The 22,493-nt window shown below is 35.1% G+C and overlaps 1 protein-coding gene across 6 annotated transcripts in view; it reads right to left on the reverse strand.

Moving 5' to 3' along the window:
• Positions 1 to 3,539: 3,539 nt before the first annotated feature.
• Positions 3,540 to 22,493, reverse strand: part of LOC148952277 (uncharacterized) — a 36,165-nt gene continuing 17,211 nt past the window's right edge. For all 6 annotated transcript variants that reach the window (XM_089089712.1, XM_089089715.1, XM_089089714.1 and 3 more), the window contains exons 2-5: positions 16,015 to 16,879; positions 14,165 to 14,376; positions 7,334 to 7,471; positions 3,540 to 4,366 (exon numbers count right to left, since the gene is read on the reverse strand). In XM_089089712.1, the coding sequence (XP_088945838.1) occupies positions 3,641 to 4,366; positions 7,334 to 7,471; positions 14,165 to 14,376; positions 16,015 to 16,876 (1,938 nt within the window). In that variant the 5' untranslated portion in view covers positions 16,877 to 16,879 and the 3' untranslated portion in view covers positions 3,540 to 3,640. The remainder of the gene's footprint in view (positions 4,367 to 7,333; positions 7,472 to 14,164; positions 14,377 to 16,014; positions 16,880 to 22,493) is intronic.

Below are 22,493 nucleotides of genomic sequence, written 5' to 3' on the forward strand. Positions count from 1 at the left end.
AACTGATGAGCTTTTAGCAATTAATATCATTATGCATCAAATATTCAGTTTAATTTATTACTTCTTTTCAAGATTAGTCAAGACAAATATAGTTTCACTACAAACAAAATTTGGATATTGTCCCCTTCTTTGACTACAAAAACCTAAAGCTTTCTGCTTCATTGGTACTTCACTGAGAACGAATTACTCGTATATTACAAATTTATTATTTTCCAGTTGTTACAGCATTGAAAATGAAAATTAAATTTCAGTGAAAAAAATATCTTGAACTGATGGATCTTTCAACAATTAATATCATTATATATCTAATATTCAATTTGATTTTGTTTATACTTTCCAAGACTGTTCAAGACTCATATAGTTTTGCCATTATTTTTAACTCTGCCATTTTTTCTAACTAATCGTGGTGGTTTTTTATGAAAGCATTCTATGGCTTCTAGGCATTTCTATTTGAGCGGAAAACTGCACCTCAAACTTTGTGGAACATGAATTTTCTTGCATGAAACACCAAAATATAATAAAATATCAAGTTTCGGAGTGTTCCACCACTCGCAAGCAAGTGCCATTGGTATTTTTGAATCCGCATGGTCAATTTAGGGGGTGGAGAGTAGGCTAATTGTCGTAGCAGCCCCATTCCGTCGTGGTATGATTCACACTTTCAACACCTGGCGTCCGGACTATCATATAATCTACCAAGCATACAACTACCCCAAATCAGTATCAGTAAATAAATGAAACCCAAAACGAACAAATATTAAAATAAATATTAGTGTCAAACTCAAAACGAGCATAATATATATGAGTAGGGTTCAAAACCCCTATGCTTTCTAAAAGCCAGAATATAATTTGTATTTTACTAAAAAAAAAATTCAAATGAGTTTACTCAAAAAAAATGTGCATTGTCAATTTAATATACATATGCTGATATTTATTCCCTAAAATCTTAATTAATGAAAGAATTGTTTTCAGTAAAGCGCCAATGACGCAGTAGGTTTTAGGCTTCTGCAGTGAGGCGATACCCAAACTCTTGTTTGTAGTTATATTTATTCGATTCAAACTTGATTTACATATTCAATTTAAGTTTCACTCGTTTTAATATTTTTTTATTCATTTACATTAATAAATATTAGATGTTTGTTTGCATTAATTGTTATTTAATTTCTGTTCGTTTTAAGTTTCATTTTTACTTTAATTGCAAAATATTTGTTTTAGTTTAAAGATTGATTTTAGTATTCAAGCTAACCATTACTCGCTTTAAGATCTATTTATTCATTTATATTATTACTTGTTGTATGTTTTTTGCTATGATTGTTTATTTAATTTCTGTTCTTTGTGAGTTTAATTTATTATTTAACATTAATTTCTGGTAGTGTTGATTTTTAATTTTAACATGTATTTTTATATCAATAGCTTTATTTTAAAATAGACTTTAAATTTATTTGAAAAACATAATTTTCGGAAATTTTTTTTTAATTAATAATCTTAAAAGGGACACTATAACTTCCGATTTCCAATCGAACGAGTCCCCTCCGAAGTTTATACGACCACCCCTTACATTACATGTTAACAATGGGCAACTAGTATAACTTATAGCCCTAGCCCTGAAGGCTGTGGGGGTGGGGGGTTACATCGCAAAAGACACAATTACTGAACCTCTCAACTATGTTGAACAAAATGGCTATCTCAAAATTCGGATTGGATGTGGTTGGGGAAATGATGGGCGTAGGGGGGGGGGGTGCCCTCCAATCACTTTTGACTTTTCGGCACCAAAACTTTAAATTTCCAATCGAATGAGCTGCTTTCGAAGTTTCTACAACAACTCCTCGGTCAAAACAAAAATAGAATAATAATACATTGTGCCCACTTCGCTCTTTACTTAGGCAGCGCTATTGCACTGCCTATGATAATAAAGTATATTACTAAAACAACCTGATTCATTGTTCTCTAGAAATAGAAGAACAACTTATTGCAGCAAAAGCCATCTGACGCCAAAAGAGCTCTGAGAGCAGCAATACCGAGCTGAAATATAACCAAGGAACCGACACCACTCATTCCTTGGACCAGAGAATTTTTAGACTTTTGCGAGCAAAACTGATTTTTACAAATGTATTTATCATGCATTTTAATTCAAACTGAAAAGTAAGAATGCAAACTAAATTTACACAAATTATTTAGGCAAATGGTCAGTTTACAGGCGTTGTTTACATTTTCATTCTTTTCCTCTTTAAAAACTCACGACTAGAACTTTTACAGGATATCTATTTCAAAACTAAGGAAGTGTATGTTCAACAAGTGGTGTTTCACTGGGGTATGATTCATTTTCATAAGAGTAAAATGACTCAGATGTCACCATATAGAACAGAAGGGTGTAGAAAATTGTGTAAGGGCTCATTCGATTCTACTTCCCTTTCTTAAAACTAACCGGAGGGCAGCAAGTCGTTCCTTCAATACCCTATGCGCTCCAAACATCCAGCATCCCTACAAGACATCGGAGCAAAATTTCAAGTCAGACTTTTTTTTATGACAGGTTAAAGCTTCAAAAGATACGCTATTGTGGACAAAACGAAGTCCAGCCCTAGGGGTAAGGATTAAGAAATATTAATATCATTAAACACTATCATTATTTGTCTTATAATAAAAGTAAACCTAGAAATCAAAACGAAGGTATAATGAGCATTAAAAAGGGCCCTCGTAATATTTTATCTCCTGGCACGTAAATTTCGTAGCAAATAGTTTTTTTCAAGAAGATTCACATGAAGTTCTTTTTTTTCAATACACACCAAAAATATATTTGCTATTACTCTTTTTTGCTCTGAATTTACAAGAAGGTTGGGCACAAAGCCTAACCCCCTCCACCTTCTTTGGCAGTTCCAGTCTATGTAGAATATGTAGTATAAAGGAATGGGAGCAAAGCATAGTGGTTAAACGTATATTTTCGGATCAATGGATGATTGTAGCCCCACCCTCCCTTTTCCTCAATCTTCGTTACTTCCATGAGTAAGAAAGTAGACTACTAAAAATGATTAATTCATTATTCTTCATAGATGATAACCCAGTCAGCATTATTGCTTGCTAAACCAGTATTCAGAAATATGCGGAAATATGGTATATTACATTAAAATTCAAGTATGGTATATTCAAATAAAGGTATAATGAGCATTGGGAAAAACCCTCGAAATATCTTATCTGCAAGCATGTAAATTTTTTATCGAATAGTTTTTTCTTTCGAAAATTCACGTGAGGTTCATTTTTATTCAATGGCCTCCAAAATACACTCGTTATTGCTCTTTGTTTGCTCTGAATTCACTGGTTGAGCACAAATCCTATGCCCCCCTCCATATTTTTTGGCAGTTCCACTCTTTGTAGAATATATGGTGTAAATGAATAGGAGCAAAGCATAGTTACGAAGCATATATTTTCGGATTTTAACCCCCCCCCCCCCCATTCTTCGATCCTCATTACTTCTATGAATAAGAAAGTGGACTACTAAAAGATAATTAATATAATAATCTAGTCAGCATTATTGCTTGCTAAACCAATATTTAGAAACATGCAGTTTAAAAATAGGCAATAACCATTTTTTTATTACGTTAAAATTCAGACAGAAGAAAAACTTCAAGCAAAAGCTTAAGTTGTCAAACTATTTAAAAATATGTTGACGTTGTATTCGCTTTTCCTTTTTCATTCTTTTCTTTTTCACAGCTTGAACGTGGCGGTCAAGACTACAGAAAAGCTCTTTCCATTCAGGACTTTCTCTAATGTCCTCATTCAAAAGAGCTTCTCGATTTTCTACAACGAGACTATCCATGTTTTGAGAAACAGCTTTTCTTCCTTGAGTCAATGATACACTTCTTAAGAAACCAAAAGCGTTTTCCAGATATGATGCAACTTTCTTTTTAATCTTTTTTGAAGCGCCATCAATATGAATCCCGTGAATCAGGTAAGTATTAGAATTCGAAGATCTTTTGGGACACTTACCAAGAGCGATTGTAGGCCAGATCTTTTTAACTTCATCATATATACACTTACGGAACTTTAAGGAGTAGGAGTCAATTATTTTATAGTGAATACAGCGAGGAGCAATATCCCAATCCTGATTCCCAACAACTTTTCTAGGTTCATCAACTTCTTTTATCTGTTCATCATCCATTTTCCGTTTAAAAACAGTGGGTATATCTGAATCAGAACAAAACGGATTTTCATAGCTAAAGATCGTTTCGTTAAAGTGTGGAGGTAGTACGCTTTCTCGTCTGGAAGGGCATGAAGAAATACTATGATGCTTGGAGGCACAATTACAGCATCCAGATTTTTGTACTATCAAGCGTTGTGGCGGTATACAGGGTGCTAAAACATGTGCTGGCTCCGTCTAAAAAATATTATTCTTTAAATATAAACTATCTGCACACACAGCTGAAACTGTTCAAAACTGATTACTTGTTATTTTATACAAATAATTTTTCGAACTGTTGCAAATTGACAGCTAATAAAACGATAAAAATTATCATTGAAATATGTTCGTCAGGTTTAACTGCAGTCATCTGTGACATCCATTGCGAGCAGTAGGAAATTTTCTATTCAGCTTTTATCGGAACATTAGACCAGACAACTAGTTCGTATATTTTCTTTAATAAATTAGATAGCGATAGCTCAAAGTTAGGGATTCTGTTACTTTTTCGAATAAGCAATCGACAGAGCTTGAAGCGAAAAACAGACAAGCCAAAACGTAAGTTACTTTCTAAACAAACCAAGTACTTTATTGAAAATATAAGGGACAACATAATGTACTCTTTTAGCACCATGCTATATTTTCACCATTAATATACTAAGAACATTGCGTCATGGGAAAACTATAATGAAAAGAAAGTTTATCAAACTAGGTAGCATTTTTCGCTTTAACAAAAAGCATAATTACAAACACTCTTTAAATTATCGCTTTTACGTTTTTGATATCTTTCCAAATGCCGATAAATATCTAAATATTTTTAATATTGACTTAATTATTTGTAGAATGTCTAATTACTACTAATGCCAACTCAGCGCAGCCCCAATGTCTAACTACGGCATATACAGCCAGCGATGATTTTAATCATGCCATGTAATTTCATCTAAAACACAGATTCCAAATAGAGTTGAAGCAGTTGTACATAGCTCTAGTAGTTCCTCTGTATAATACAAAATTCTTTACGGCAAAAATATTAACATGATAGTAAAAAATCCTTAATTTGGGCCGTTGTTGATATTTTATTCTTGATATTCTGCTTCCTCAACACTAAACTATATTTGTATCATGTGCATGGATTAAAACATATGTCGTTTATTGTTAAGTGATTTACCTCAGTACCACCAACAACGGAGAAAAAAACAGAGAAAAGAAACTAGATTTGATTTGAATATGTTAATAATATGGGAATTCGGTACTTGTATGATACAGCCCCGACCACTCAAGTTGTTCATCCATTGACGCATTTTAGAACCGGTTTTTTTCGTTAGTTTCTTTGAGCTTAGCATGAGACAAGACAAAGAAAAGTGACTGAATAGATGGAAAATATATAATTTGAGCTATATATTTACACATTGGGGGGGGGGGGCAGATAGCATTGATTACTTCATAATATGCAGAATAATTGTACCTAAAACATTAGGCATGCAGACTCGCTATACTTTACCCTCACCTTTACCCTTTACCCACATACTTTACCTTTATTTTTAAAGTATTCTATTTTTAACATACATCGGTACGTTTCATTAGGATTGAGGGCCAGGGAAACAGGTTCTATTTAGATGAAGAATATTAGGTCAGGGCTATATCATACAAGTACCAGTAATTCTCTTATAACCATCACTAAAATCTAAAAACATGTCTTGAAGATATGTATATTTTCTGGCACATTCTAATAAGCTACATAGCTTATACTTATAATATTTTGCACACAAGTCACACAAGGTCACTCTTGCTAAAAGACATAAACCCGTTTCAACTTTGAACAATATTAGCCTTGATGCAAATTTGCCCAAGTGTGAATATGTTGTTTTTAATAAGCCTTACCGAATGAAGTCTTGCCGACTGGTTCTGGATTTTTTTAATACTTGATCCTGCTGAAAACTAAAGAAATTTGCTATTTTTTTTCTTTTTTTCGAAAGAGCCTTTTGTCGACATGCTCTGAAGCAAACAATAACATCATACGAATTTTAAGCATTTCCTACAACAAAATTTTGGTTAACCGGAGAAGATTTAGTCGACTTGATCTTGCTGCTCTATAGTGGGCTTTGTTCACTACTGGTAAAACAGCTTAGTGTTTTCTGTAAAAGAAAAAGTTTTTCATGTTTTATGTAAAAAAAAACAAATAAAAAGAACATATTATATATCTGCAGAGAGAGAGTATCTAAAATACTGTATATTCATTAAGTATTAAGCAAGTCAAATTAGTAATACTAAAGCTAAACTAGTTCCGCGTTAGGGTCGCTTGTTTAAAGCTTCAAAACATTGCAAATAATATCAAGAAAAAGTCGATCCTTATGCTTAGCTCGAATGACACTACAATTCTGTTGTTGTTTTGTGCTGTTTTTTTTTTTGTTTTTCACTTTTTTGGTTTTGATAGTGGCCCATCTTCTTTTTTCATTGCAGGTGTTGCTGAAAGCTTATGCCCTTATCTTGTATTTTCCCGTTTCTTTGTTCCTTTTTTACCTACTTTACTTCATAAATAAATAAATATCTCATAAAGGAATAAATCAAAATCACACAAAGGAGCTATAGCCAAGAACCTATCTTTTAATGCCAAAAGCGAAGACTATCTTAGCTTGAAAAAATACAAAGAAAACAGCCTTCAAACAAGCCTGGGACGGAGGATAATTCCAAAATAATTCCGTTGACCCTTCCGCTTTTCCGTTGAAAATCATATTAAAACAGGGGAAAAAGGAATAATATTTCTTTATTGATAAAGTATCCATGACATAAAATTTAGTACTGTCAATTTTTAGTTGCTTGTGAGACTTAGTGCCTGTTTGCTGCACACACAAATTCACAAGTTCTTTCCTGTGAGCCTTTGTAGTATTGTTATCTCCATAAATGGATCCTTCGTTTCTTAAAATGTAGTTTGTTTAGCTATATGTCTCAAATTCAAATTCAAGTGTATCGATTCCAAAAATAGGAATCGATTATAAGTGTGTATAAGTGTGATTATAAGTGTGTAATAAAATAAGAATATCGATTATAAATAAGTGTATCGATTCCAAAAAAAGAAATATTCGTCTCTTTTAACCTAGTCCTTGTTTTTCACCCATAATTATTTTGGCAATCATAAACAAATAACAAAGAAAAGGGAGAAAAACATACTGATAAATGGTAACGCCTCCAAACATCCGGGCATCGGAACGGTCGATGTCCCTGCATCTTACATATACAGCATATTATTCTTAGATCACGTCGGCACCTGGAACACATCTCTTGATATTTGAGCGTCCTTGTACCACACTGCAAAAAAATAAAAGGACTTCATAAACTATACAATGAATATTGTGATCATTATTTAAAAGTAAAAGAAACAAAAAAAAGGTACCAAATAACCCAGTAATTATTCACTCTTCTTCAACCACAAACCCGATGTAAATTGGAGCCAAACTTCATGTCTTGTCAAAATGAACTAAATATCACTAAAACTTCTGCAAGCATCTTTGATGGTATTAATTAAAAAAAACTTTTTCCACAAAATAAGTTTTTCAAAGAAAAGTAAAGAACTCCATTAAACAAAAATGAGCAAAAATAAAATCAAATAATCAACCAAGCGTTAATAATCTACCAAGCGTGAAACTACCACAAATCAGCATCGATAAATAAATGAAACCCAAAACGAACAGAAATTACAATCAATAACTGAGTCAAACTCAAAACGAGCAGAAATTAACATAAGTTGGGCTAAAAACCCCTATGCCTTCCCAAGGCCACAAAAAAATTTGCACTTTACTGAAAAAAATATAAGTGATTTTACTTTTATAACTTTAATAAATCAAATAATTTTAACATTATGATTACTAAATATCAGTATATGTATATTAAACTGACAATGCACATTCATTTTTATTTTTTCAGTAAAGTGCAAATTTTGTTGTGGCCTTGAGAAGGAATAGGGGTTTTGAGCCCAACTTATGATAATTTCTGCTCGCTTTGAGTTTGACTCAGTTATTTATTTTAATTTCCGTTCGTTTTGGGTTTCATTTATTTATCGATGCTGATTTGTGGTAGTTTCACGCTTGGTAGATTATATGATTTTATTTTTGCTCATTTTTTGTTTAATGGAGTTCTTTACTTTTCTTTGAAAAACTTATTTTGGGGAAAAAGTTTTTTTATTAATTACTGTTTGTTTTATATTGACATAGTCTTTTCAGGGATACATAAAATAACTGTTGAAATCTTTTCGTTTTTTAAGACTTTATAGTTTCGCCTGCTATTTGTATGCTGGAGAAAATTTTTCAGTAATTTTTAACAACCTACACCCTTTTAAAATTCTGAAAACAAATAGTAGTGCTTAATTTAGTTCCATACCTCCTCTAGTTGACCTGAAATGGAAAACTTGATACCATTCGCAAAAAACTTTTTTGAAGTTTCTACGACAACGCGTTCAATAAAAACCTTATATGCCGCCAGGGCATAACTTCAAACCCTTGCCCTGAGGGTTGTGGGGGAGTGTCCTCCTCAAAAACATATTTTCTATCCGGAAATCAACTCCGCTGACCAAAATAGATATTACAAAATTTTGATGGGATGTGTTTGGAGGAAGGAGGGGCGTGAGGGGGGGGGGCGAGTTACCTTCCAATCACTTTCGACTATTGACAAGGGCACTAGCCCTTCGAATTTCAAATTGAATGAGCCTGTTTTGAAGTTTTTACGACAACGCCTTCTATAAAAACCTTATATGCCTCCAGGGCATAACTTAAAACCCTTGCCCTGAGGGTCGTGGAGGAGTTTCCTCCTCAAAAACATCTTTTCAATCTGGAAATCAACTACGCTGAACAAAATGGCTATCTCAAATTTTGATTGGATGTGTTTGGGGGAATGATGGGCGTGGGGGGGGGGCTAGTTGCCCTCCAATCACTTTCGACTATTAAAAAGGGCACTAGAACTCTCAATTTCCAATCGAATGAGCCCCTTTTGAAGCTTCTACGACGACCCCTTCCATATGAAGTGCCCTGCTCTAAAGGGCATAACTTAAAACCCTTGCCCCGAGGGCTGAGGGGGAGTGTCTCCTCAAAAACATATTTTCTATGTGGAAATCAAATATGCTGAACAAAACGGCTATCTAAAAATTTTATTGGATGTGTTTTGCGGAATGATGGGCGTGGGGAGAGGATAGCTGCCCTCCAATCACTTTCGACTATTAAAAAGGGCACCAGTCCTTTGAATTTCCAATCGAATGAGCTTTTTTGAAGTTTCTACGACAACACCTTCTTTAACAACCTTATATGACCCCAGGGCAAAACTTAAAACCCTTGCCCTGCAGGCTGTGAGGGTGTATCCTCCTCAAAAACATATTTTCTATCTGGTAATCAACTAGGCTGAACAAAATGGCTATTTCAAAATTTTGATTGGATGTGTTTGGGGAAATGATGGCCGTGGGGGAGGACTAGTTCCCCTCCAATCACTTTCGTCTATTAAAAAGTGGACTAGCCCTTTGAATTTCAAATCGAATGAGCCTTTTTTGAAGTTTCTACAACAAAGCTTTCGATAAAAACCTTATATGCCCCCGGGGCATAACTTAAAACCCTTGCTCTGAGGGTTGTGGGGGAGTTCCCTCCTCAAAAACATATTTTCTACCTGGCAATCAACTACGCTGAGCAAAATGGCTATCCCAAAATTTTGATTGGATGTGTTTGGGGTAATGATGGGCGTAGGGGAGGGGGGGGGCTTGTTACCCCCCAATCACTTTCGACTATTCGAAAGGGTACTAGCCCTTCGAATTTCCAATCGAATGAGCCTCTTATGAAGTTTCTACGACAACACCTTCTATAAAAACCTTATATGCCTCCAGGGCATAACTTAAAACCCTTGCCCTGAGGGTTGTGGGGGTGTGTCCTCCTCAAAAACATATTTTCTATCTGGAAATCAACTACGCTGAATAAAAAGGATATCTCAAAATTTTGATTGGATGTGTTCTGTGGAATGATGGGCGTTGAGGGGGGGGGGGGTGGCTAGTTGCCGTCCAATCACTTTTGACTATTAAAAAGGGCACTAGAGCTCTCAATTCCCAATCGAATGAGCCCCTTTTGAAGTTTCTACGACGACCAATTCCATATGAAGTGCCCAGCTCTAAAGGGGAAAAAAAAAATAAATAGTACATTGTGCCAACATCGTTCTTATGTGCCCTCAGAGCATAACTTAAAACCCTTGCCCCGAGGATTGTGGGGGAGTGTCCTCCTCAAAAACATATTTTCTATCTGGAAATGACCTACGCTGAACAAAATGGTTTTCTCACAATTTTGAGGGGCTGTGTTTGGGGGAATAATGGGCGTGGGGGGCTAGTTGCCTTCCAATCACTTTCGACTATTAAAAAGGGCACTAGCCCTTTGAATTTCCAATCGAATGAGCCTTTTTTGAAGTTTCTACGACAACGCTTTATATAAAAACCTTATATGCCCCAGGGCATAACTTAAAACCCTTGCCCTGAGGGTTGTGGGGGAGTGTCCTTCTCAAAAAACATATTTTCTATCGGGAAATGAACTACGCTGAACAGAATGGCTATCTCAAAATTTTGATTGGATGTGTTTGGGGGAATGATGGACGTGGGGGGGGGGGCTATTTGCCCTCCAACCACTTTCGACCATTAAAAAGGGTACTAGCCCTTCGAATTTCCAATCGAATGAGCCTGTTTTGAAGTTTCTACGACAACACCTTCAATAAAAACCTTATATGCCCCCAGGGCATAACTTAAAACCCTTGCTCTGAGGATTTTGGCTAGTGTCCTCCTCAAAACACATTTTCTATCTGGAAATCAACTACGCTGAACAAAATGGCTATCTCGAAATGTTGATTGGATGTGTTTGGGGGAATGATGGGCGTAGGGGGGCTAGTTGCCCTCCAATCACTTTCGACTATTAAAAAGGGCCCTAGAGCTCTCGATTTCCAATCGAATGAGCCCATTTTGAAGTCTCTACGACGACCCCTTCCATATGAAAAGCCCTGTTCTAAAGTAAAAAAATAATATATGGCACATTGTGCCAACATTGTTCTTACATGCCCTCAAGGCATAACTTAAAACCCTTGCCCCGAGGGTTGTGGGGAGTTTCCTCCTCAAAAACACATTTTATATGTTGAAATCAACTAAGCCGAACTAAATAACTGTTCACAAATTTTGTCGGGGTATGCGGGAGTATCTGAGAGGCGTGGTGGGGCTCGAGGCTAACTTTATAATTGTGACAAATAAAAAGGGTATAAATCAGTTAAATTTCAATTTGATTTAATCTGTTTTTAAACTTTTACCACACTAACTCTAAAAAACCTTTCCTACCCTCATGACAGAAATACAAACCCCTGTCTCGAAGGTTGTAGGGGAATGTCCTCCTCAAAAACACATTTTCTATCTGGAAACCACCTACGCTGAACAAAATGACTATATCGAAATTTTGATTGGATGTGTTTGGGGGAATGATTGGCGTGGGGGGGGGGGGCTAGTTGCCCTCCAATCACTTTCGACTATTAAAAAGGGCCCTAGAACTCTCGATTTCCAATCGAATGAGCCCCTTTTGAAGTCTCTACAACGACCCCCTCCTTATGAAGAGCCCTGTTCTAAATTAAAAAAATAATATATGGTATATTGTGCCAACATTGTTCCGAGGGATGTGTTTGGGGGAATGATGGGCGTGGGGGGGGGGCTAGTTGCCCTCCAATTGCTTTTGACTATTAAAAAGGGCACTAGCCACCCCAATTTCCAATCGAATGAGCCATTTTCAAAGTTTCTGCGACAATTCTTTTGATACGAAATGACTTTTAGAGAAAAAAAACACATTGTGGCCACATCGTTCTTTACTTAGGCAGCGCTAGCGCGCTGCCTATGACTTAACATACACACTTTTTCCGCATAAGGGTAAATAGAGTATCGTTGCTTGCCCCTGCTTAGGGGCATTTATTTGCCCATCCACTTCTCAGCCGGCTTCTCAACTGTCCAATTCCAATTTCACACTTCTTTAAACTAAAATCAAATTTTCAAATTTGGCTACAAGAGACCGAGCGATACGGTTGCATACGTACATTGTCAGTGAGAATGTTTATCTATATGACTGTGGACACGTTTTTACTCTGAAAACCCCCTACACAAATTCTTTACAGTCTGAATTGTTTCAGAACTAACTCATACTACCCTTTCAGAAGAAATATGATCAGATGGATTTATTTAGACAACTTCATTTCCAATGGTGTATTTTTCGGGTTGGTGCGATGCCATTTCAAAGGGTTTCAGACTCTTTTTCAAAATTTCTGTAAATTTCTTTTCAAAATAAAATCTCCCTATTGCGGTGAATTTAAATAATAGTTATCATTCCTGAATCAGCAACAAATGGCGATTTTTCACTAATCTTTTTGGAAACAACAGAAATCTCCTCCTTAGGGGAAACCAAACTTCTTTTATGACCTAATCATTATGCCAAAACAGGATATGCATTAAAATCTTTTAGCTAGGAGTGAAACTAGATTAAAAAAAACAACTGCTTAATGAATATGGAATATCTACTGTGATCACCCAATCATATTATTTTTTTTTTTTTCAGGAGTATAATTTTACTTACACATAATTTACAAAAAACAAGCTCCAGGGAACCTTAATAGCAATAGCAAAAACACCTAAGTTGGGGAAGTTTCAACCTATGGGAAGAAGGAGGAATTAGCTATGCTTTTCGGGGGGGGGGGCTAGGATTCTAGATGCCCATTGCACTAGCAGTGGTAAATCTCAGGTAAAATCACTTACGACGCAAAGCTACTCTATTTAATATTTAGTGGAGTTAGGGGCAAAAATTACTTTCTGGACAGACTTTCTGTGATATTGCATAAAATAAGAATCACTTAAAAAAACTAAACATCCCAAGCCAATATTTGCTGAATTCACATAACAGTCAAAATAAAAAACACAAAAATACGGCAAAAAAAAAAAGAAACCAATAAATTTAGAATTTAAAGAAATTAGCAGAGGCAGATGAACTAAACTTTCAGAATTCAGCTGAAATATCAACTCCTGAAAAATCTCTCAAAGTTTCATCCACGTTGCTCATCCGATTGCCTTCAAAACATCAAAGAATATTTGTCCACAAAGCGACAGTTTATCCTAGAGAAGAACCCCTAATCAATTTATAACTTTACAGACGCAACTGAATATCCTTTTCTGACTATTAATGAGCCCCCTTGAAACAATAGGAAGGGGGTCCTTCAAACTATAATTTCGGAGTCGATACTGATTTGCTTCTAAAGATGTCGGAGTTGTTACTAATTGAGGTTTTCTACATTAAGTCAGTTAGAATAATCTAAATCCATCGAAGATACCCTTTTCATACTTGTATTCTAAATTTTCTATGGTTACCATGTCACCTTGAGATATAGTCCTCTCAAAATGACTCTTATTTTGCTATATCACAAAATTAGCATACCAGATTCATAATGCACTTAAATTTTAAAAATTAAAGTGGTAGCTTTGAAAACTAGACTTGAGGTAATATCTTTGAAAGGTAAAGAACTCAGGGTCGAAATTAGTAAAGTTCTAAAGAAATAGATCTGGCAAGTTTAGGTTACCAACTCAACAGACCTTGTCCAGACTAGTCTAAAAAAAAGTATTCCGCCTCTATCCGCCCACCTTTATACACAGGCATAAACACTAAGCCATTCTCTCACTCAACATCCTCCCCCTGAATGTCTAGTGTTTTCCCAAAAAGTATGCCTTCATGCATAAACCTGCTTGCGTTAAACTGTTTTTCTTCTATTGATTTAGTCTTTAATTGGAATGTAAGTGTTCCACCTCTTTTACAGGCGTAGGAGCATTTGGGGATTAGAATATTCTATTCATTGTATGACTAATTAATTATGAATATATCTTATCTATCTTACTCTCTTAAGTATTTCGCAATGCCAAAAATTGCAGAAATTTCATCTTGGATTAAAAAAGAAAAGAAAAAGAAGAACGATAACATTTACCTGTAAACACAATGCAAGCTGACATTGGAATCGATTGTGGCCAATACCTCCACACATTGAGCAAATGATTGGTTTGATCGGATCTGGGCATTCTCTAAATGGATGGCCAACTTGATTACAGTTACTACATCGCCCTTTATAGGTGTTGAAATACCTATTTCTCCTAAAATCTTTATATTTATCAGCAGGATCTATTTTCCATAGCTCTTTGTCTGAAAAGCAGAACATACAAAAAAGATCAGGTCTTGTCTGTTCATTAGAATTAGAAATCCAAAAATGTGATAAGGGTCTCAAAGAAGTTTTTCCTCAGTAGTCAAAAAACAGTAAATACAGTGTAAGTTCTTTAGCTGGTTCTTAATAATCTAAAGCAAATAGTTGGGCAAGGTGAATAAGACTTTCAGAGATTTTGAGGATTTGATAATTGAGGATTCCTGGAAGTTTCAGTCACCTGGTTCAAATACTTTCTTAAAAACTATCAAAGAGATTTTGTCCAGAAGGCGATTGTTGAATTTACTTTTCATACAAGAGCAAACCTAATAAATATATAAAAGAAAAGAGCTATTATCTCAAATAGTTCAAACGAGTGTACAATTAAACTGGCTTTTATGTAAATCTTTCCAGAGGAATACATTTTGTACAAAAATTAAATCACCAACCCATTGTGTATAAGTGGTTCAGGTACAGTGGATTTGAAGCTACAGCCCTGAATGACAGAATTTCATTTGATTAAGTAAGAACCAAACCATACTTTTCTACAATGTCTAAGGTTCATTTTTTTTTTTACAATTCCTATGCTTAACAGAACATATAGTTGAAAACATAGCTTGCATTCACTACCTGACACATTCAAAGGTGGAGGGTCGGAGGAGGCTTTGGGTCTACTCCCCTTCCCCAAAAATCTTGAGTTTTTTTTACAGAATTTTCTAGTTTCTTCTATTTTCCAAATTAATTTTTAATTTTATGGGGTTTTTTTTCTACTCTCTCCAAAAACAGTTTCAGCATGTGTGCCTGTCCAGTTTTTTTTTTCTTTTTTTTTGCCAAAGATTGTCTAAAAGTCTACTTTTTATTCCATAAGAACATACTTTTGTGATAAATTAGTAAACAACAGTTTTTGATACCAATTGTAGGCAAACAGTAACCTGCACCAATAGGAACAAAAAACGTAATAAAAAATTTAAAGCAATCTACACATTACTAGGATTTTTAAAATATAAAATTGGTCCAATACCTGGGCAAAAGAAGAAACCTTTTTTTCCATTTAAATACTTCAATATTCACAAATTATAAGTCTCAATACCAGACTCAATTGAATAGGGAAGGTCGTTTTCCTACTGAAAAGGTTCTTAACCCATCATTTGCCATTCATATATTCTTCCCTTTAAAGTAAAACTCTTAAGATTTTGTATAACTAATTTACTTCAAAAGGAAATATTTTTACCGACTTTTATGTGTCAAAAGACGTTAGGCTTAGACAGTAGTTGTCATAGTCTCTACAGAACCATACGCACTATAGGCTTTTGGCATGTTCCAAACAACAACAAACTGAAAAGGCAAAATTTAATGGTTTTGTAGAAAGCTTTGCTCAATTAATACAGGCCAACAACTTGTCTCCACTCAAATCTTTGTTAGTGATACAGCCTTCAAATAACTCTTGATTTAATGCTTTTATGAGTAAATTCCATTAAATAAATATTATTAACCTAAAATAAAGAGAAAAAATATATTTTTTGTCATTAAATAGATTTTTTTTTTTTTAAGTTTATAAAAGATGACTGGAACATTAAACTAAAGATAGCATTTTTTTTAGCTATAATATTACTATTAGAACCACATTAAAAGATTTATCAAACCTTTAGGTAATTGTCTAATAACCGCATCAATATCACATAAGTCTTTTGTATTATTGTAGAATTGCTTCATGTCATCAGTCCAGCTTCTGGGTACTCTGTCGCCTTCTCCATCTTGCTGTTCAACGTGCACTGACTGGTTTACTATTGCGTCAATTTTCCTTAAAACATCAGTGTGTTCACTTTCAAGCATCCCTTCTATATTTAGAGATATATCTAAATCCAGATTTGTTATGTCGCGCATGTGAATTTCTTCATCTGAATCAGATTCGAATACAACATGTTGTTTCTTCTTCTTGTTTTTGGCCAATTCTGTTTTATCTTTTTCAAATCCATAATGAAATCTTAGAAAACTTCTTTCACCACTGGTTAGCGGGTCGTCATCCTTTTTTTTATAAAAAGAAGAAACTCCTGTCCTTGTCTTCAATAACGATGGTTCGTTTTTATTTATCACCTCTGTTGATATAATAGAAACATCTGAATCTGAATCAATATGGATTATGTCTTTATCTGACTCATGTATAGAAATACAGACACTATCTTCATCAGAGTCAGAGAGTGTTATTGTAGGCGCTTTGGAACTAGAGGTTATGCATTTGGATTGCACTGAGTATTTTGATCCCTCCTCAATTATAGAAATTGCCTCTTCTTCTAAACTTCTAAAATATCCTGCTGTATGAGATTGAACCGCTACAAAATTGTCTTCTGCTGTGTATGATTCTGTTATACAAGAGCTAGATAATGCAATAGATGATGCTTCTTCTGTTGGCCCTAAAGATTCTTCATAAATTTCATGATGAATCTTAGCATATAAAGCTGCTTCTATTTCTTGTAAATCAAACTCGTCCAGCTCATCTATGTCCATTTTCTGAAATTAAGATTGAATAAATAACTTTTAGTTACGTTATCAGAAAAAAAGTATATTTTTTACTTTACTATCTTTCAACTTTTACAAGGGGGTGGGATCCTTTGGACCAAAAGCAAAGAGAGAATTCGTGTAGCCCTCCCCTCAGCCAGGATGCATGTAAGCACAGAATTGAGGATAGCACCGGATCAACTTTTTTATTTCATTAAACAAAAAAAAACAAGGAATACTATTAAAAGACAAAATTAGTAAAAGCAACATTGGCATTATAGTTTCTTTAAATATTTCAATTTTTATACCAAATAAGATTTTTAAAAAAATTCAACGGCAACATAAACCAAAATAAGATACATCAATATAATTAATGCAACTAGATACAACTACAGCTATGGCCAAAGAGAGTTCCAAAAGACCCAAGAGCAACTGTATCTCAACAGAATCTTTCCTACTGAAAATGGATGAATTTTCTGCTTTTAAAGTCAACGCTAGCCCTTTTGGTAGAAGTAATATTTGTAGTGGTATTAGGAGCAGTATTTGTAACATCATCATTACTAAATGTCACCTTGTTCACATCCACGAATTTTGTCCACCATTTTTCTTACCTTCAAAACTTCGTTTTTCACCTTCCTCATCATAACCAAGAAAATTTTCGTCATCACACCTTGGGTACATACAAAACAAACAACTCACCACCAGTACATTTATGGAAACTGCTCATCCCTCCAACCCAATACCTTTGATCATCACCACCATCTACAAAGCCTCCTGCAACCGTATCATCATCAATGTCCAGTAATATAGCACCCTAGACAGCAGAGAAAAACGTTAGGTTACAAAACCGGTTGATGACTACTTCCCTTACTGATTATGATTCAGGAGCCGCGTTTTCAGGCTCAGCGGGTTCAAACGCGGGTTGTTCTCGTCTAGTTTCAAGTTTGTGGTTTTTCATCTAGTTTCGTCTAATTTCAGTGGGTTCGAAGTTTCAACCCCGTGTTTTCCTCGAGAACCCGCTTTGTGAAAACGCTTGATGCACTAGACGAGAACAACCCGTGTTCGAAGACGGGTTGTTCACGGGTCAGAGGGTTCGAACACAGGTTGTTCTCGTCTAGAGCATCAAGCGTTTTCACAAAGCGGGTTCTCGAGGAAAACATGGGGTTGAAACTTCGAACCCACTGAGCCTGAAAATGCGGCTAAGATAGGTCAAATCCTGTTTACAATGAATAGAGAGCAGTTCCCCTTTTCATCTTCTGAAAAATGGTTGCACCTTCTTTGGTTGCTCTGGCTAATGCGCACATTTGTTGAGTTGTGCACATTTGTAAGCCTGGGGCTTAGCAAATAGTCCAATAGATGTGCTGACCAGTAAACATGGGGTCAAGTATAGTAATCTTCCATTCTCTTATGTTCTTATGTTCTGGTGTCTAAATTGAGTTGACTTACTTAATTTTTAGTATTTTGGTTTTCTATGCTGAGAAAAATTGAATTATGAATATGATTTTTGAAAACGTTGAAGTACCTAGCAATCTGAAGAGGACTTCAACTAAACCCCTCTATGAGATAGGTGATAAGACTGAGTGTGATAGTTTAGAGGCATTTGCCTAGTTTCTGTGAAAACAAATAACTTAGTATGATGATAAGTAATTGGAGGGAAACGCACCCTCCCCCTCCCAAGCCCTTTTCTCCAAAGTACATCTGATACAAATTTTGATATAGAAGTTATTTTTAAAAATAGTCCAAAGGGTCGAGGCTTTAGTTCTACTATACCCCCGCCACAACAACCCCCGGGGCAAGAACAGCAACTTATGGAAGTTGTTCATTGCTAACGTATGAGATTTTTTTGTTAGAAAAAAGGGCATGTTCGATCCTGAGTTTCCAAAAAGGCTTGAGGCATTAAGGTGAAACTTTAAGAAATTGTTGAGAGGGATGCCAAACACATTATGTGTTTAATGGTTGCCAAAAGGGAATATCTAAGGAGAGGCTGAGAGCATTAAGTTGAAACTTTCAAGGTATATTGAGATGTTGGAAGGCAACCCCCCACCTCCTGTCACTTTTTAGATGCCCTTTCTGCTCATCACTGATCTAAAATTTCAAAATTGTGATTTTGTTCAAAATAGTCAACTTTGTTCAGGTCTAATAGCTATGCCTCCAGGGATACCATGTCCCCTACAGCTCCGGGGCGAGAACTGTAAATTAAGCAATTTTCCCAGTGTTTACAAGCATGATTTATCATTAGGAAAAGAGGAAATGTTTGATACTGGGTGTACCCAAAAGGGCTAGGGGTATTTAGGTGAAACAGAGAACGTTGAGGGGTATGTTAAACTAAATCAATAGGAATTATATGCAACCAGCTTATCAAAAGGAAGAACTGCAATATATTAAGAAACCGGACATGTTGAGAGGGATGTTGAAAAATACAAACAAATCACAGCATTAAGTCCCCAAATTAAAAAGGAAATCTATCTGAGACTTTGTCTTATTTTTTCCTGAAACTGTGTGTGAAATTTCCCCTCTCAGTTACTACAGCTTCCATCAGCTGACTACATGGACGCATACCAGTATGGCTGATACCTTGCATTTTTGCATTTTTGCAGCTGATACCTTGCAGCCAAAAACTATAAGAATTAAAACAAATACCTAACAACAATAAAGCGAGTCATTTGCCAATATCTGCGATTTGCAAAAAATCCAAAAAATTAGAACTACCATCAACGGATATTAGTTTTGTGTGTTTTTTCAGTATTCTCGTTTGGCCTTAAAAGAATTTTTGATCGTTTTCTTTCTTTAGATTATGGCACGCCAATGTGGTTTAAAAAATTCTCTTCTTATTACTAAACCTTGCTAACCTAAACAAGACTTAAATGCTTCTTTGTTCATAATTAATTTAAAAATTTTTTCAGAAAACAAGTTTCTCAAAGAAAAGTAAAGAGCTCCCTTAAGCCCAAAATAACCAGAATTATTTCAGCTCATTTTTGGCTTAATGGAGCTCTTTAATTTTCATTGAAAACGTGTTTTCTGGAGGAAAAAGTATTTTAATTTATTTTTTTTTTACATTTTTTATTGTCAGTCTTTTTCATATTTTTATTTTCTTATATCTTGTCGGTTTTTTCTATGAAAATCCATAGTTTGGTTTCTAATTGTATGTTAGAGAAACCTTTTCAACAATTTTTAATCCTGAAATAAACAGTATTTTTTAATTCAATTTTATAACTCCTGAAGTTGACCAGAAAAATAGAACTTAATACCATTCCCAAAAGATTCTATCTTTGTTCTTTGACAACCGGATACACTTACACTCTTTTTATTTATTTAAACTGTAAGAGTACCCAGTCGTGCTTGATATATTACTAAGCTTTCTTATAGGCAAGCATAAACACAATGCCTTTTTATTTAGTTTAAAGCAAAATTTAGTTTCAAAGCATAATGGGTCAATTGCATAATTCTGGGGGATTGACATGCTCAATATCACTAAAGGCATAGTTCCTGGACTGTTCTACTATTCAGAACAAAATGGTCGTCTCAAATTTTAGCTGGATGCGTTTGGAAAATGAACGGGCTTGAGAGAAGGGTTGCTTGCCCTCCAATCTCTTTTTACTCTAAAAATGGCCACTAGAACTTTTAATTTTGAATCGAATTAGCTTCTTTAAAAGTTTCAATGATATTTATAGCTATTATAGAGTGGTGTTTTTTTTCAACAGTTTTCTTTCTTGCTATTTCTTTCGGCAAATTTTAATCCCGACACAAATAGTATTTTTTTGGTTTAATTGAAGCTCCTCCTAAACGTTCCCTAAAAGCTTCATCTTAATACCCTTAATGTCATTAGGTACAGTAACTGTAGTGGTAGTATTAAAAGTATATAAATAGTGCCCTCTGGCTAGTTCAAAATCCCCCACAACTTACCCCTTAAAGGTCTAACTTAATAATATAAGTAGTTCTTCAGATATTGTTTTGTCACCTTTTCGAAAGTCCACATGCTCATAGTTGGTTTTGATTTAGTTCCTCATCCACCAAAATATTCCTTAAAAGCTACACCTTAATACCCTTAGCCTGCACAGTAGCAATAGTTGTAGCAGCAAGCACATGGCACCTTTGGTTTCTTAACATCTCCTTCAACAGACGCTGAAAATTTCAGCTTAATACCATCAACAGTTCCTGAAGCATTTTTGATACGCCCGCTTGACAACCTGTGTGGGCAGTGTGAATAAGTTCCATACTGTTTCTATATGTCCAAAAATTTTCGCCTTAATGCCCTTAGTTTTAATAATAGTAGTGGTAGTAGTAGTAGTAGCAGTAGAATTAATAGTAGTCACCTAAACTTTAGCGGCATTAGTAGTAATAGAAGTAGTAATAATAGTAACAGTAGTAGTAGTATGAGTAGAAGCGCTAGCATTAGGATACAAATGTTTTCTTTTGGTTAGTTCAATGTCCCTCACAACAAGCCGTTAGTTTCAACTTCATACACCAAACTCTTCCTAAGATATTGCTGTTACACCCTTTCGACAACCTGCATACAGACGGCGTGTCGTGATTCAGTTCACCTTCCCCCCTCCAAATTCCTTGATAATTTTGATAGTTTTAAGCCATAATTTTGAGCCATAGTTTTAAGCCATACTTGTAATAGTAGTCATAGCAGTAGTATAATATTACCAGTAATAGTATTGAATAGCGGTACTACTAGCAGCAGTAGTATTAACATATTGCCTTTTAGTCAGTAGAACATCCCTCTCATCAAGTCCTGTAAATTTCAACTTAATACAATTGGCCCGTTCTATGACAATACTGATGTACTTTTAATAACCCTCATACACACATGATTTATTAAAATGTCATCTTAATGCTACTGACTATACAAGTACTTGCCATAAAAGTAGTAGTAGTAGTAAATGTAGCAGTAACAGTAGTATTGGCAGTAGTGTACATATATTGCCTTTTGGTGAGATGATGTTCCCCTTTAGGCACACTCTGAAATTTCCAACTAAATACACAAATCAATTCTTGATATGTGCTATTTTGACAATGTGCATGTACATAGCGTCTTTTAATTTTGTTCAAATGTCCCCTCTATACTGTAAATTGAGTAGTGGGGTATTAGTAGTGGTGGTACTTGTAGTAGTATTAGTAGCATGCAAATATTACCTTTTTGATCACCCCTCTTATCATTTCGTGAATTTTCCAAATTAATATACTCAGCTATTCCTGTGTTACATCCTTTTGACAATCCATATACACCTAACGTGTTTTGAGTTAGTTCAACACCTCCCTCAATATTCTCTGAAAAGCTCACCAGAATGCCCTTTGTCTTTTTGGAAAGTAAAGTTCAAACATGCATACCTTGTCAATAACATACGTCTACTATATGTAAACAATGAATGAATGGCCTAACTTACAGCCCTTGTCCTAAGGACTGTGGGGAGGTTGACATCCCCAAAGACATAATTACTGGACCTTTCAACAATGCTGAACAAAACAAACTCTCTTAAAATTTTGATCGGATGTGTTTTGGGAAATGCTAGGTTTGGGGGGGGGGCTGATTGCCCTCCATTCAATTTTGAATAAACATCAAAATTACAGGAAAATTTTGAACTGATCTGCTTTCAGTAATTAATATCATTTTACATCAAAT

This window comes from Artemia sp. Qi Xiang Cuo, chromosome 5, assembly GCF_049724085.1.
Source record: "Artemia sp. Qi Xiang Cuo chromosome 5, ASM4972408v1, whole genome shotgun sequence".
Taxonomy (NCBI): Eukaryota; Metazoa; Arthropoda; class Branchiopoda; order Anostraca; family Artemiidae; genus Artemia; species Artemia sp. Qi Xiang Cuo.